The sequence below is a fragment of the Numenius arquata genome, chromosome 6, assembly GCF_964106895.1.
Source record: "Numenius arquata chromosome 6, bNumArq3.hap1.1, whole genome shotgun sequence".
Lineage (NCBI taxonomy): Eukaryota > Metazoa > Chordata > Aves > Charadriiformes > Scolopacidae > Numenius > Numenius arquata.
This window is the reverse complement of record NC_133581.1, coordinates 59,130,032-59,147,403: the sequence shown is the minus strand read 5'-3', so window position 1 is coordinate 59,147,403 and position 17,372 is coordinate 59,130,032. Positions and strand designations below refer to the sequence as shown.

The window sequence follows — 17,372 nt, the reverse complement described above, 5'->3', positions numbered from 1 at the left end:
CAGTGCTTCCTCTCATATACATTAGAGTTCTTTGAGACTTTCTAACTTGAAGCATGACCTAATGCCACGATTGTTGGGGGTTTTTTTCTAGTTGTGGTTGGTGGCTTTTAGATTAAGCTACGTAAGTTATATACAAATAAGCACCTACTGTTGAGGAAATCTTGGGGGCATGGTAGATTTGCAGGTTGAAAAAGTTTGGAAATCACATGTTGCAGATTAATTTTGCACTAGCAGATGAATTTCCTCAGTTTTGCTGCTGTCACACCTTCAAATTTTGCACTGGCACAAATTTCAAGGATTAAAAACCCTTTGGGTGGATTTGGTTTCAGGGCTTGTGATGAACAACTCTTAACTTTTTCTCAAGTTTTCTTTATTTTTTTTCATTTATAAATTGCACCCAAATGACAGAAACAACTAATTCCTCATATTCCTAGCTTGCTGTAATACATATTTTCCTTTTACTTTGAGTGCTTATGATGTGTTTCAGGATTTTGTCCCGTTGTACCAGGACTTTGAAAATTTCTACAACAGAAACCTCTACATGCGCATTCGGGACAGCTGGAACCGTCCAATCTGCAGTGTGCCAGGGGCCAAAGTGGACATGATGGAGAGAGTTTCCCATGACTATAACTGGACCTTCACGTGAGTCAAAACTGAAGAAAATGCTGCCAACAACTATCTTTAGAAGGGTCTATGAGAACAAGTTGCAGGCTGTGAGATTAAAGGAGTGGTGAATTGTTTGTTTTGAGCTTTCCAGCAGCTTGAATCAATGAGTTTTGCTCTTTTGAAACACATCAGTCCACTGAGGTGATTATTTGTGTATCATCTTTTGGCTACTCACTAAGGCTCATGACTGTGTTAAGATTTCATGGGCATACACCTGTAATAAAATGTATACTTCTCTGTGTGATGGCCGGAACCTGGAGCAAATTCTTTGGATTGCACTGCTACTTATGGCTTTGTGTTGATTTAGAATCAGTCCTGACACTTGAAGTAAACGTTGCTGCCTGAAACTGAATTTAACAAGATTGTTTTGAGTCAGAACTGAAGTAGTCTGTAGAAACGAAATCAGAAATGCAGGGACAAGGATTTTTACAAATTGGAAATGACATAAGACAAGTTTGATATGAAGAGGTTTGCAGCACAGTACTTGGTGAAACTAGTCATGTCTCTCCTTGACTTTCAAGGGCAAAATAATTAAAAGGTTTTTTCCACTGAGCTTCTTCCTTAATCTGTCACGTATTGTTAGCACAGCAGTGCCAGATGTGTTTCCTTTCTGTGGTTGGAGGATATCCTGCTTGAGGGACTGCCAAGTTAATTGATCTAGAGATCTTATTTTGTAATTGAAAAGAAAGTTACATGTTTCTGGGATGGAGGGGGGACATGCCAGAGAATAAACAATTGGTTTGAGAAGCCTCGAGCAATGTTAGATATGATAGCAAATGTGCCTTTTAATGTAAACTCTGTGGGAGCTAGTTTGAGACCATAAGATAGGGAAAGCATATTTTTCACCAATCACTTCAGTTTGATGAGGGGCAGTACTGAAATATTTCAATGGTTGGTTTTATTGATTTTTAACATTTCAGTGTATACTCTGAGAAACTGAAATAAGAATCTTCTGGTGTAGTTAATTTTTTGAGTGTCCTAACTTGTGTTTTTAAAACACAGGTACACAGGGAGAGTGATAAAGGACATTATTAATATGGGTTCCTACAACTACCTTGGATTTGCACAGAAGGCTGGGACTTGCCAAGAAGCAGCAGCTAAAGTTTTATCCCAGTATGGAGCTGGGGTGTGCAGCACTAGGCAGGAGATGGGTAAGTTCGAGCAAGATAGGATGTTCCCCAAATGTATGTTTTAAAGGCTGTAATCTGATTGCAGGTCTCAAACATTACTTGTTCCATTACTTTTGAACCTCAGACTAATCAATAAAGAAGCTTTTACTTTAGTGAAGACAAATTGACTTGCTAGGTTTCGTTTACATGGCACAGTAGTTGGCTCACTTGTGTTTTCAGAGTTGTTTTTTTTTTCCCCAGTGTTCCCTCATGGGCCTTATATAAAGAGCAGCCTGGTTGGTAGAAATTCTTTTTGTAGAATACAGCAATAGCGAAAGCTTCCCACTCAGAATTTCTCATTTGTTTTATCTGCAGGAAACTTGGACAAACATGAGGAGCTGGAAAAGCTAGTTGCCAGATTCCTAGGTGTGGAATCTGCAATGGCATATGGAATGGGGTTTGCAACCAACTCTATGAACATTCCTGCTTTAGTTGGCAAGGTATGGCTTAAGTCACTGACAAAAGCTCATCTAACAAAGATTCTGCTGGTTGGGTTTGCTGAAAGCTACTTGTTTGGTTTTGGTTTTCTGCGGTGGCAATCCCTGCAGGTATTGTCTATGGAAACTGCAGGTCACAGTGTGCATCTCTAACTTTGGCAAAATCTTTTGAAGAAACGGCATCCGTGGGACCAGTAGCAGTCCAGATCTTGCCCTCTTTCTGGGAGAGTGCCTAGCATGTTAAGGTTTACTTCCTCAGGCTACACATTAGTGTATGAAATGGTGGCTGATTAACAGGCTGATTGGCTGAAGGCTGAAGTCGAAAAACTATTTGAGAGAAAGAAGGTCAAATGTAAAGTCTGATGGTATCTACTGTGTGCCCCATAAAACAGTACACAATGGAGCCTCAATGTCCTCCTCCTCAAACTACGTTTATTTTACTTATTGAAACATGAAATGGAAGAGCTCTCTTTGTTTACATCTGCTGATGCAAAATAGATGTTCTCTTAGCTCCTGCTTAGACCAAAATAGTGCAAGTACTGGAACTATTTCCTCTTTTGTGAAAATGATTCACTGTTAGCCTAATTCTACTACCCTAATGGAATTCTTTGTCCCTGTGTAGTGAATTATTTTCCCTATATTCCATTTATGTATTTTTCCACTTTGTAAATTCTTATACTTGTGATATTTACAGTGTATAAAATTGCTTGTATGTTACGTCCATCTACAAAGTACTTAATAGTGCTTCATAAAAGAGAATTAGTCCCTTTGGTACCACTGAGCACACATGGGTTTAGTCAGTGGTTACCTCCTAATATAAGAAATAGTGCAACTTTGTGATAAGTTCTTTAATCTAGGACTTTGGCCTGTTTCCTAGCACCACTGTAGACTTGCTGAGTGAACTGCAGCAAGCTGCTCTGCTCTCTGTTTTACCTGGCTGCATGGGAGGATGAGAACTAAGCATCAGCATGAGATATTGAGGCAGATTCAGCTGTAGGACTTCTGGGGAAAGTGAAACCTAAGTGGTTCTTTCAGTTAACAGCAGTTGTGTGTTTTTATTTGCCATACTAAGGCTGCAAATTGTTTCTTAGCAAGTCTTGCCTGGACTAGCTGCATTTATGTTAGAAATACATATTTCATTTTTCTTTCTTAAATGATTTCTGAGCGGAAAGGTGTTATATGCCCAGCTGTGAAACATAACGTTTTCAATATCTTCCTCTTTCCCCTTCTAATTCAGGGCTGTCTGATTTTGAGTGATGAACTGAATCATGCGTCACTAGTGCTTGGAGCAAGACTGTCAGGCGCAACTATTCGAATCTTTAAGCACAACAGTAAGTATCAGATGGTGGACTCTGCCTTTCTGCAGATGCTGTAGATCAAATACAATCTTGTGTATCTTCTAATAGTTAGAAATCCAATTTCATGCAAGGAAATCAATTGCTGGTTACCTGAAAGGTCAGAAGGCTGCTGCTACTGAGAAGGTAATCATCCTGAATTGGATATTTTTTGATATGTTCAGTCTCAACTAATAACATTTTTATCCTGAAACTGTTCTGGCTTACATCTTCTGCATATGAAGAGGAACACGCTGCCCTTTGGCAAGCGTAGGGGCACTAGTGTTTTAACGTGGTTTCTTGTTACTTGGATAGCTCAGCGTGGTTAGACTGTTCTAACAGTCTGTGTTGCATAATAATGCAATCTTCTAGTGGTCTAGGTTACAATTTGGAGGGTAAAAAAGTTAAATTTTAGGACCAGATGCTGACGTGATCTTACAGTAACAAAAGCTTAGGAATGCACATATCCTAGCTAAATTAGACAACCATGCATTAGTACAATGTAGTACAAAAGGAATTTTTGAGATGTGAAGCATAGATTAATTTCACTGAGTTACTTGCTTTAAGTATTCGTTTCCAAAATATGCAGAATTTTCACTTTGTTAGTTGCGGCTTCCTCCAAAGAACCAATATTTAGAGGTATTTTCAGGTTAAAAATCTGAAGGGTTTTCTTCTTTTATTCTTAGTGAAAGAGGTACCTGGTTGTCCTTGATTTGTAAAGCCACTACCTTCATTCTTCAGCCACTCCTAATACTCTTTATAGTATCAGTCTCTGAGATCATGATGACTCTTTTGATCTCTTTGAAGTGTGTGGTGGTGACAGCAAAGCTTGGGTGGCTGCAATTATTTTCCTTTTTGTTCTACTTTATAGTGGATTCTCTGCTGTGCTTATTGTTTCTTTTTTGTTCTCTCTTGTTTGAATAATTTTATTTACAGAAGTATAGAGTGTATTGTAACATTCAGTGATTATTTTTTGTTTTTTTTTTTCTTCTTCATAAATCTTGATTGCTGGGCAAGATCACAAAAGCTTTACATTCAACTTCTGCATTTGTATAGACATACTTCTAAACATTGCATCCAGTTCCAGAATTTCAGAGAGCACTGGTTGACATAGTGCCGGGTATGAGAAGGACTGACAAGGTCTGGTGTGATGAGGAAGAACAGATGATCTGTGGGAATGGGGTACAAACTAGCAATGGTGAGATTGGGGGATATTGTAGAAACCTTATAGATGGTGGGGATCTGTGAAAGAGAATGGAATTGCAGATTAGAATCAGAAGGCAAAATGCAAGCAATGATCGTGACCTGTCAAGATCACGATCAACTCAGTTATGTTTGTGTTCTCCATCCAGTTCTTATTATACTTTATGCTGCCTCAGTTAACTTCGTTTTCCTGAGATGTTAATGGCTTTGTTCATATTCTTTTTAGAAATAATGGGGAAAAAATGAGAAATCCCCCTTAAAATCAGTGTTCAACGTTTTCATTTTTTTCTACCTATTCTGCAGTTTGTCCTTTTTATTAAGGTCAGACTCTAGTTCCCAGTCTTTCCCTCTTTCTTGAGAGATCAGAGCAGAAGTTTATATTCCATTGTTCTCCCTAACTGCACTAGACTTTTCCTTTCTTCCTTGAGAGATTTGTTGGAGGCAGGGTCTCAGCTGCTGACTTTGTCTTTTTCTGAACATTAGCTGTCTTCTAACAGTCTATTAACTGACCTATTTTGCTGTATAATTTCTAGTCTAGTTCTAGTTCACAAGCTTCTGTCGCTGCTACAACTGTCCTAGTCTACCAATCCTCTTTTCATGATCGTTCGTGCTCTTTTTCATGCCCTAGTGTTTATATCTATCTCTTGCTCAGCACTTCAGCTTTTATGGTTTGACTACTCCCATCTCCGCTCCTTTCCTCAGTTTTTTTCTTCAGGACTGATTTAATGTATTTATTTGCTCACATTAGTCAGGTCTCCTAGGATCATGTCAAGTGTTCATAGCCAAAGCTAGTAAGATTTCAGAATGCATTACTACTAACAACTTCATCTGTCTAGTTTCTGATATGCTGAGCGCTGTCCTTTTCCTACACTGGTGGTTCTTTTTTCTTCATTTTCTGTTTTTGGTTTAATAGCTTCCTGTTCCACACCTCCAGTCCCTTCAATTTAAAACAAAGCAATAAATAAGTATACTTGTTCCCCTTCTTGTCCTGCACTCTGGTCTATCTTCTACTTATCTTTAGTTGATTATCCTTGAGCTTGCTTGTTCTTTTTTTAGTTATTTCTATCTGTAAGGACATGCTTACTACCTAACTTGCTTTCTCTTTTCTTCACAATGAGATACCTTCCTCCTTTTTTTTTTTCCTTCCTTCCTTGTTTGCTGTTTATGCCTGATGCTCTAACTTGTGCTTTTAGCTTAGGATGATGAAATTCTTCCTTGGAGTTCATACGGTTACCCGTTCCCTTTAATCTCATCTGTGGGCCCGCAACTAGGTGAAGCCCATGCTTATTGTCTTATGTATGGTCTGTCTTCCACACTGGAGCAATTTGTGCATTTCTGGAGTATTGCTGTCTTTAGTCATGTCAAAGCTCAAGCTAGTAGCTGTTTTGGTACCATTTAACAGTAATTTCTGGTGCAGATATGCAAAGCCTGGAGAAGCTGCTCAAAGATGCTATTGTGCATGGGCAACCTCGTACACGGAGGCCCTGGAAAAAAATTCTTATCTTGGTGGAAGGAATATACAGGTACAAACTATTCTTTGTATTCCTAAGACCCTCCACATGAGATCTAGCTACTTAGTATTTGGGTTCCTTTGCCAAGTCAAACTATGAATATTGTCACTTCATAGTTATTTCATTAATCTCATCTGCGAATTAAATTGAGCTGTGTATGTCTCACATCCTGGACTTTCTGTTGCTAGTCCTGTAGCTGCACCTGGTGTTATCACAATGCTTCCTGCATCCTGATTAGATTGTAGAAATTAATTAATCTAAACCAATTATTTACATCAGAGCTGAGGTCTTAAATTGCTTGTCCATTCCATTCTTTCTGTGCTCACTAGATGATGCTAGTGTGAATAGATTGCACAAACTGAATGTTTGAGCTGAGAGTGAATAGGAGCATGTAGTAGGCTTAGCTGTGTTAGGCATTTAAATCATAGTGACTTCCAGCACAAAACGGGATGTTTTGGAGTGCTACTAATGAGAGCCTAGTCAGTTCTTAAAAACAACAGGTAAGTAGATGTTAGATCAGAATGCTGACATAAGGGTGAAAGTAAAAATGAGAATTCATTGAAAAAATTGTCACTGAACACATTCCTTTGCCTTCACTTACCATTGCTGCTACTATTTAATCTGTATGTCAGCATCCCAGAGATGTTAAACATGTAGAAAGTAGAGATCTGGGAAAGTAGATTTGCAAGGGGGAGTTGCCTCTGCAGGACACAATGTGTCTAGCAATTTTTATGTTTTCATAATTACTGAAAGAGTGAAGAAAAGAAAGCTTAGTGACTTTAGGTGCTATAAGGAGGCCCCAACCATTAAATCAACTCACACTGAATTTCTGTTTCTCAACAGTATGGAGGGATCCATAGTCCGTTTGCCTGAAGTGATTGCCCTAAAGAAGAAGTACAAATCCTATCTATACCTTGATGAGGCTCATAGTATAGGTGCCCTGGGTCCCACTGGCCGGGGTGTAGTGGAGTATTTTGGACTCAGTCCTGAAGATGTGGATGTTATGATGGGAACGTTCACCAAGAGCTTTGGAGCTGCTGGAGGATACATTGGGGGCAAGAAGGTAAAAAGCTGAGAATCTCATGGCTGTTTCAGGCTGGTGGTGGAGTCCTTCACTAAGCATTTCAAAGTTGATCTATTTAAGTACTTGTGCGTTTGTTTCATAATTTTACGTACTGTCTAGTACAGTGGAAGTTTTGCAATGCAGAAGAGCCTAGTCTAGTAAATACCTCACAATTGTATAGTTTACATGTGGTCAGCGATGTTCTCAGTTTGCAGAATGTACGGTAGTGGTGTAATATCTTCTTAGGAACTGCTAGGAGCCAGGAAGCAGGGCTTTCTTAATGTTACTTTTAATGAGACTTGCAGGCAAAATGCTGAAAGCTGAAGTTTTTCAGCCTGTTTGGAGGAAATTCACCTTCTTATGTTAGTTGGGTAGAGTTGACTCAAACAGTTTTGGGAAGGATGGTGTAGACAATTGCATGTGTCTCCCCTTTCTCATATCCTCAGATGTATCTCATAGATCAGGCTTCTGAGCTTTTGAGAGTAAAATTCTCCCATTTTCCTACCAGGACAGTAATTTTTTTAGATACTAGTAGTGACAATTACTTCAGGCCATCCAAACAAAGGTGGGGTTTGTGGATGTTACTCTTTTGGAGTTTACCACAGTTGAACTAAAATTACTCAGACATCTTCCCCAGAAAAAATTCATTCATGTGAGTCATTTTCCAAAGGTAGTGAGCCAGTGGGATTAAATTCCTTGGTGTAAGGTGAAGCCGCTAAGAATCCTTCACAAATGTGTTTTAGCTACTGTTTAAGGGATTACTTCAGAGGTAAAAGGCCTTAAATCTTCTTACTTATTTTATTTCAAAGTCCCTTTACAATTTCCTTTAATTCAACTCTGACTCCAGGCAGAGCGCAACATAAAATTGAGCACTTCCACATATTTCTATAATATGTTCCTGGCTTGTGCTATCTACGGTGCCGTCATTATTAATTTTATGGTAGCAGAAGACAGAATGCGTCCTGGCATTCATGCTGCTCTTTATACTATTTTGCTGGAATGGTCTGGGTATTTTAGAGTGGTTTTGTTACAGCTAACAACAAGCAGCCGAGATCTATGGTGTGTTGGTCCTTTGTCTATGACCTGCTTTTGCCCTCTAACAAGTGTAGCGGGTGTGTTAAACTGGGAAATGCAGAAGGGGTAGGCTGAGGTTCTTGCACTCTTAAATTACACCCGCTGCTTTATTTATATTGTGCTGATAAACGGGAGAAAATATTCTATGAACTATTCCCCTGTTTGGTGACTCTTGTGGGGAAACAATTACATTGAGTGTGATACATAAGCACCTATGGCTCCTACTCCCCATTATTTCATTTGTTTTATGCTCCTACTGTTATAATAAACACTCTTGAAACATGGCCTGTGCACGGTTTGAGTAATGCAAACCCCTTGTTGCAATCCAGTGCTGGTGGTGTGAGCTAAAAAGTCTGACGTAGGCATTTGTCTTTGATCAACACGCGTTCTTGCCCTGTGACATAATTATGGGTTGTCATGTCCCTGCTGTTCGCTCTTCAACTGTTTATTACTTGTACTGTAAAATCAATCCTCAAGCTACCTGTTCTCTTCCATAATATTCTAACAAAGGTTCTTGTGGTGGCCAGTTCTGCTCTGTAATTAAGACAAGACAATAAAGCATTTCTCCAAATGCTGGGAATGCAATATCTGATGCCTCTTGTGTTTTGCTAGGAACTGATTGATTACCTCAGGACATACTCTCACAGTGCTGTGTATGCAACATCACTGTCACCTCCTGTTGTGGAGCAAATCATCACCTCCATGAAGTGCATTATGGGTGAAGATGGTACAACTGTTGGTGAGTCTTTATAACAGTAAGCATGTGGAAGGGGGAAGCCAAACAGAGCTTCTTTGTCACTTTGACAGTTAACTCATTCAATTGACGCATCCATAATTACCTGTTAGTTCATGTAGACTTGAAATTTCTGGAGCAATAAACAGATTTACTATCCTACTTGGCCGGTCAGCCTAATGACAGTATAACCGATTTCCAGCTAGAGGTAAGTCATCTTAGTCCTATCTAAGACACAGTATTGTCTTATATTGATTTTTTTTTCTGTATGTAGCTTCTCTAGCTGCATCCTTTTTCTTCCCCATTGTCTGTCCTTTGTTATTTGCCTACTTTTTAGATTGCTTTCAGAGTATTTTGCTGTGTATTTTTGCAGTCTTGTGTGCTGTTTACTGCAGGGAAAATGCTTTTGATTTTCATGTCTAGTATAATTTGATGTTTGCACCTCAGTTAAAGTAAATACCTTTTTACTTGGGGAGCTAGAGGTAGTTTTTAAGATCAGTAGACTTAATGCACCAGGAGAAGAAATTCAACATATTAGTCTTTATTGTCTTAGTTTTCCTTTTCCATTGTGAAAGTAAGAAAGTGGAAACCTGTATTATTCTTGATGCATTCAAAGTCAAAAATATGAATTCTTGTGTCTCATTTGCCTAGCAGGTAGCAGCTTCCTTTGGTTAAAGCATGAATTAAATAGCTTGCACTTGTGGTGGGTAAGCTGCCTTGAAACTGAAATGGTAGAGCACTTAGCATGTAGGATACTTTTCCCTCTTCACAGCTAATTAAAAAAATTGTGAGCAGCTCACACAGGATGACAGTGTAATTTGAGGATCTGTCAGTGGCGTTCAGTTCAGAGGCTCTTAGAATTCAAACTGCAGAATATATTCAGTTACGGGAGTTTCAGGCATATGGCCACAAGATGGTGGTGTACACTGAAGAACTGTATTTGCTTTCGAACATGGGTCGTCTGACCAACTAACCTGACAGATAACTCCAACAGTGAAAAAGCTTGCTGGAGAAATGACTTAAGAGTTTTTCTCTTATAACAGGCTTCATTCAGCTTGTTTACATTATCTGAGAACAGAGTTAATGCCAGCAATTGGTGTTGGTGGCTGCTCAATAGAGAGGTCGTCACTGAGGCAAGTACAGCCAGGCAGCAGCCTGTATCTCTGCTAGCATTGAGTGCTTCCGTGTGGTCCATGTGAGATACCTGTACCAGCCAAGAGTTGTCCCCAGTGCTGTTCTTGAGAACAGATATTAAGCAAGCTTCAAATTACACAAAAAGTTGTGCAAAAGGGCTGGGTCTTGCTGTCATCTTAAAAGTGACTGTTTGAGCTCTTTCTAGCTGATGATTTGCCAGCAGTCTGTGGTCTGCTCAGGCGTTGCTTGTTTTGGGTTTCTTCCAGTATCTGTTTTGCTTAATGAAGTGGGAAGCAAGGAATGTGTAACTGATTTCTGTTTGCAGTATTCAAGCTAAGGCATTTTTGCCCCTTTCTGAGGCTACAGTGCGATAGTCATTCAAGCCAGAAGAATGGAAGCAACTTCCACTCCAGGCTGTTCTCCTGCCGTTATGCCAGCAAGATCCCTCAGAGCTGAAAGGTGGACCAGATCAGGAACCAATTTGGCAAAAAACAAAATCTTAAACGCCAAAAGGCCTTTTTTTTTGTTGCGGTGTTGCTTAAAATGCATGTCAGGCCACATCCTGCTAATTTGGTGCTAAGGAATACCAAAATTCCTAGCCGTTCTTTCTATTGAGAAAATAAGTGGGTTTGCTGTTTGAAAGCTGTGTCATTTCAAAGAAGCCTCCGTACGTTTGATTTCTCTACAAACTGTAGTGCTTCTCAGAAGTGCTGGATATAACAGCTGGGTAGCCAAAGTCCTGTCTGCTTGTACTCAGGATTTCTCAGCTACAGGTCTTGTGAAACTGTCACTAGCTTTCTAAGCATCTAAGTTAGCCTTCAGCTGGGATGAGCACCTTGTAGGATGATCCCCGCATGAAAGTGCTTCTCTGCTCATTTTCTGCACAGTCCTGTTTCCCAGTCATGCATTTTCTTTTTAATTGCCTGAAGGCTTTAGAGATAATATTACTTTGTAGGCATTCTCTGTGGATGAAGTTGGCAAATGTTCAGTTGGGTGAATTGAGTAGCTGCCTAGTGATAGCATGACAAAGTTTTTTCCTTGTTTAAGGGATTTGACTGAAAAACTTCTCTTTGGACTCTGTGGAATTGCAGGTGGGGCTCTGGAGGACCACAGCCTGCAGTTGGTTTGACTAAGAGTAAATGTGGAGTAGAGTGGTGCTGGTAAGAGTTAACTGTGGAAGACAAGTAGAGAAATAGTGTTAAACTGGGTCACTGGTAAGCACCTCTGAATCAACTCTGTATTTCAAAAATTTCACTGCTGTTAAATTAGTCAAGCTGAACTAATGGATGAAGGAAAACTTAAGATAGGGCAATGGTTTTACAAGGGTGCAGGAGTGGGAGCTGGAATCAGAATTAGATGGCTAACTCAACCCCATTTTTTGGGCCACAGCTAAATCTTTTAATGGCTCCAAGAATGCTTTCTTGAAAAGAGCCTTTGCAGCTTCTTCATCTGCCTGCTTCTGTTCACCACATGCTATTTGTAAAAAGCTGCTGTCCTCCATGGCATCAAACCTTTGTGGAAAGTGTGATGTCAGGTTGGGATGGTCTGTAGCTGAGGAATAAGTAGCAGGAAGCAATTGGTTTTTGAGGACAAAAGGATTTTTTGTGTATTTTTTTGCAAGAACAAGTTAATTCTCTCCTCCTATACTTCAGCTTATTTCTAAATCTAATGAAACATCTGGAGGCTTTAAACTTACAATATAAGGCGTTGTAGTTATGAAAACTTTGCGTAACTAAAAAAAAGTAAATATCTCCTTTCAGATCTTTCCAGCAAGCTGCCAGTGACTACATAGGGTATTAGTAGGAGGCAGCACAGACAAAATACACGTGCTATGAAAACCTGAATGGCTGCTTATAGAGAACATGAGATGGTTGGCATGCAGATGTGCTGCCTGAATTGGGACAGTAGTTTCTTGTGTCTTGATTTCTGTTGAAATTAATCTGTTAATTCTCTGTACTGTTTATGCATGTGAGTGATTAATGAGCTTCAGTCTTTCTGAAAACAGTTATGGGAATATAATTCTACATTAATACAAGTATATTACTTGCTCCTTCATCCAGCCTGCAAAAAAACCACTCCAGCAGCCAAAGTGACAGCAGAGCCATGTAATGGGTTCTTGGTAGTGATGCTTCCAGTACTGCTTCTGGAACTCTACATTATTAGCTCAATGCTGTATGTCTGTTCTGTTCTAATTTGCATTTGCAATCTTGCATGTAGTTGGCTAGAAGACCATCATGTGGTCTTAAAACATACTTGATTTGTCATCGCTTTGAGAAGTCATCCTCAAGAGTGGTGAACATCTCGAGCATGTAGAATGTCTTCAAAAAACTCCAATGACAAAGTACATGGGTATCTTCTCATCACATTTGGCTTTGATACATAGTAGAGCAAGGTGAATAAGAGAGATGGAGAAGGCTTCTTTCCACTAAAGCAAATTTTTGGAGCTGGTTTTCCAACTCAAAGTCACTATGGTTTAAATCATTAACAAGCAAGTGTTGCAGATGTTTGTCAGCAGTTCAGTGGATGCTGCTCTTTCTCTCTGTTCAGCCACACACAAAGATGAATGAAATTCAGATGATAGTTTTGTAGATAAAGGGGCTTTTTTTTTAAACAATAATAATGAAGAGACACAATAAGCAGACTTTTTGGGGTCATAGTATACACAGAGATGACGAATTGATTCCTGGAATGAAGTTCTAGAAACTTGTAGTGTAAAGCCACTTGATTCTTGCTGTGTGGTATTTAGGTCATTTAAATTGTCTGTAGGGAAAAAGAGACAGTTTGGTGGTGTTCTAGTAAATGAGATATTGTTGGGATTTATGATATTAAGTACTTAACCTGTCTTGGTGCATTTTTCAGTGTCAGTGGTTCAGTTGGAGTTGAAAGCTGGATTTTTCACCATTACATTCTCATTAGGACTGGGAATCCGGTTGTCTTCTTTCTGCCATTTACATCAGAGACAGTGACACATCCTGTGCAACTGGAGTTCTCTTAGCACTGTTGGTGTTCAGGACCCAGACTGTTTGTTGCCCTGATGTTGCTGGGGGCAAGATGTGGGCAAATCAAAACATGCATGTTGAAACCAGTCTAGGAACTAGTTAACCTCCTTCAGAAATGAAACTCAGTTTGCTCTCCTGTGTATTAAAAACTGAAGGTGAGCCTTAATTAAATCCAGGAACGTTTTAAGTTTGAAGTAAAGCTTGCAGTGTTAATGGCTTGTAAAAGAGGTGAACTTCCATCGACATTAACTCAATAATAGTAATGATACATGTTGATGTTGATAACAAGTTTATTATCTTCCATCTTAGTTTGAGGAGGCAAATATCCCACACCCAATCACAGCACCATACATCGCATGTGTAGAATAAGTTGTGGATAGACCTTGCCCAAGATGGCACTTCAATTCTGAGTGAACGTTGAGCACTGTATAGAAATCAAGGATTATTATCCTACTAATGTTGCAAGTAATGGAGGTAGCAGTTGCATAGGCCATCCCAGCTGCCAAGCTATTGGAGATGGATAACTAACCTTTGAAGACTAGTCAAGTAGCTGCATATAGTTTGATTGGTATTTGTCTCATCTGAGCACCTCAGTTGTGATGAGTTAGTAACTGATTACATCTACTCAGAGGAAACCGTAAAAAAAATAATGGATTTCTAGTCTTGCCATTGATGTGTGCAACAAACTTGAGTGAGCTAAATCAGAAAAGGTAGTTAAAACAATTATAGCCAAAGGGAATGTTGTGGTTTCGGCTGAATTTACCAAAACCGGACCGACAGAAAATAATGAAATATATACAAAAACCGTATCAAGCTCCCAGGATGACAGTCACATCACTGGCAGGCACTGGGGAAGTCCCAGACTGGACTCAGCGACGAATGGGAACTGGATTTCAGCTCTGGAGTCAGGAACACACAGATCGGGATCAAAGGCAGGTGGACAGACAGAGTCCTCTCTGGACGTCGGCCATTGCAGGAAGGGAGCTGACCCTTTGATCCCTCAGCCTTTATACTGAGCATGGGGCAGATGGGATGGAATACCCCAGTTGGTCAGGTTTGGGTCACCTCTCCTGTCCACTCCTCCCCACCGATGTGACCCCTCTATGTTTTTTCCGTTTCCGACCCTCTAAGGGGGCAAATAAGGAAATGGGCTGCCCTTGGTTGTTATAGCAATAAGTATAAGCAAGGGCCTCCCTGCATACCATTCCTTGGCATGGAGCACAAACATTGGTCTTACCATTCTGAGAACGAGCAGTTTTCTCCACAATATGCTGTTAATTTCAGAGAGTTAGAGGAGGCCTAGCTAGGATGTAAAGTTACGGAACAGAAAATTGGTTCAGTTTTACTTCAAACCGGGACAGGGAATAAGAATGTACAGCTGTGTTGGCAGAGAACTGAGACTAACTGAGCTGTTGAGATATGCTGTTAATATGCACAGGGAGAAGCATGCTGGAAACAAAAATAGGCCAGGTCTGCTTAAATTCTAGGGGAGAAGAGACTATAATTAGTATTTAAACTTCCAGGTAGTTAATCAGGCCCTCAAGTGAAGATATGACATCAGTAGTACAATCAGCTTGCCTAATCGGTAGTTTTCTTCAAGTTGGACAATTTTTAAATTCCCTTTTTCTTTCCAAAGATAAGTCTGAAGTATATACAAGTATAAAGTGTAAGCAGTAATGAAGGAATAGCCCATATTACATCACTTGGAATTGAATTTTAAGCCACTTAGAGTATATTTATAAATTAAGTTTGTACCTTGTCACTGTTAGCAGTAGATCCACAAATGGAAGCCATGGCTGCTGTTGTAGTCAAAAATGGGAAATAAATACTCCTTGTGCCGGCTGAAGTTGAAAACATTCAATTAGCATTAAAATCGGTTCATTTGAATTTCTTCCAATAATGCACTTGTTAATGAGGTGTTAAATTATCACCTTGGGAACCCAGGGACCAGTCAAAACTAATTTGAGCAAAGTGAAAACTTTTTTTGTTGCTGCCCTTGAGAATCTCAAGCTGAGCTGGGAAACTGTTGGAAAAACAAATACTCTGGGGGTCATAAAGAGAGTTTCCTGCTTCTCTCCAGGGGACTGACAGTTTTAAAGATCACTCTCTGTATTTGTGCTTCCAGCTAGGGATCTTTTAAATCCAGCTTGTTGCTGCACCCCTACCTCCCTCCCACAGAGCATGGCAAACCTCCAGAAAAATTGCTTTAACCTGGCCTGGGCAGGAGAAATCTTTCAGTCTTTGTGGTGCTTTGAAGAGTGTTTACAGACATTAGCAGAGCTGTACCCTTTGTGTTGTGCACTGGAGTGTGAGAATCTTTCAGTGCCTCTTCCTTTTGGACTTTTATCGACATTGTGGTGTTTGTGCAAGAGCTCATAAACCTTTATAACTGTACACCCACTTTGTTCTTATAACATTCTGGTTCTTGCTATTTCTGTTCAGGTGTGAGCTGTCATTTGTATCTTCATAGCCTAAACACTGATCTGTCATAGCAGAAATACAACTAGATATGTGGCTTCGTTGAAGTAATTTCATTTTTCTTCATTTCTTACACTGCATTAGGTTTAAAATGTGTGACACACTTCTTACTCTTGCTAGCATTTGAGGTGCCACACTTCTACAGAATGCTGAGGTGCTGCTTATACAGGGAAAGGAGAAAATACGGGGCAGCGGTTCACTAGTATATATTGTTAGCAGTGTGACTAAAATGCTTGTAAGTCAGTATGAATGTTAAGGTGAAGCATATGAACAGGAGTAATCACAAATGAGGTGATGTGCACTCAGTCTTTGGGTTAGTGTGAAACTGAATTCATGGTTCCTCATGTGATATGTGATTTATTAGAGCAGAGTTTTTTGAAAACACCTGAATGACCCCTATAAGCACCACTACATATCATCAGCCCTGGCAACTGCAGCTATTTTCTACATAGAAAAATTAATACTGGTATTACAATAGTCTCTGCAGTGTACAGACCCACAGCAAAAATTCATTCTATGAACTGCGTATAATGTAAGCTTCTTTGGAAACGAGCAACAGTCTGTAACTGAAGCCCTTTCTGTGGACTGTGTGCAGGTGTATCAAGCTGTGGGACTCTCAAACGAGTTGAACTACGGTCCTTGGCTGGCTTTAGTGGGTTCTGATGTAAAACGTTGTTGGCACCAGGTCAACTCATGCCATTTCACATCAGTGAAGTTGATCTACCAAAAATTCCACAATCTTGACAATCTACCACGTGTACTTTAGTCCTGCTAGTATGCAGATGTTTGCTGATGTCCCAGAATTAATAAACTTCCTTAGACAGTACAGATTTAATCTTTGAAGGAAGAAGCTGTCTGAGAAACCTGAGTGCCAGTTAACGTGTTTTGAGAGCGTATGGCCAGTGGAGAGATTTGAGGCAACTTTAAATGAGATTGTGCAGGTCCTGTTGCAGTCGAGCTTCAAGAGTGGGGTTTAGCTCAAGACAAATTGACTTGTCAAGAACAGGATAAATCAACCTGTAGAGCTTCTTTATGCCATGGGTAAGCTTCTGTTAATGCTTAGGTTATTGCCTAATTGTTGCGCAGTGGAAAAGTTGTGGTTACAAGGTTGTCTGTGTGGGGGAAATGTATTACAGAGCATACATGCTTCTCACGTTCATGTTAGCTGGCAGCTCCTAAGACTTCCTAACTGTTTGTCTATGGACACTGGGATTTCAAAGAAAAAAAAAAAAAAAAAAGTCTGTAAAATACTTCTGAAGCTTCTTATGACTTTGAAGCTTGCCTCACTATTGTATTGTGTAAGTGTGTCGCCAAACTCAGGCCCTAAATGAGCAATGGAGAGCTCATTTGCCCTGCAACTAGCAGCTCCAAAACTAAGTATTCTGTGCAAACAGATGTGGTGTCTTACAGAGTAGCTGTCTGTACCAAGAGCTGGAAGCAGAACGTTTAGTACCTCCAATCTTTACTGAAAATAGCTTGTCTTTTCTAGGGTTATTGCTATATTCTTGACAAGTAACTTTTTGTTCAGGACCTGGCATTGTAGAGACAATTGTGTGTTTTATGTGCACAAA

General features: G+C 39.8%; 1 protein-coding gene across 1 annotated transcript in view; it reads left to right on the top strand.

The window, feature by feature from the left end:
- Positions 1-17,372, top strand: part of SPTLC2 (serine palmitoyltransferase long chain base subunit 2) — a 70,926-nt gene that overhangs the window by 20,933 nt on the left and 32,621 nt on the right. The window contains exons 3-9 of the mRNA XM_074149497.1: positions 488-642; positions 1,669-1,817; positions 2,151-2,275; positions 3,510-3,603; positions 6,227-6,332; positions 7,164-7,383; positions 9,070-9,196. Coding sequence (XP_074005598.1) covers positions 488-642; positions 1,669-1,817; positions 2,151-2,275; positions 3,510-3,603; positions 6,227-6,332; positions 7,164-7,383; positions 9,070-9,196 — 976 coding nt within the window. The remainder of the gene's footprint in view (positions 1-487; positions 643-1,668; positions 1,818-2,150; positions 2,276-3,509; positions 3,604-6,226; positions 6,333-7,163; positions 7,384-9,069; positions 9,197-17,372) is intronic.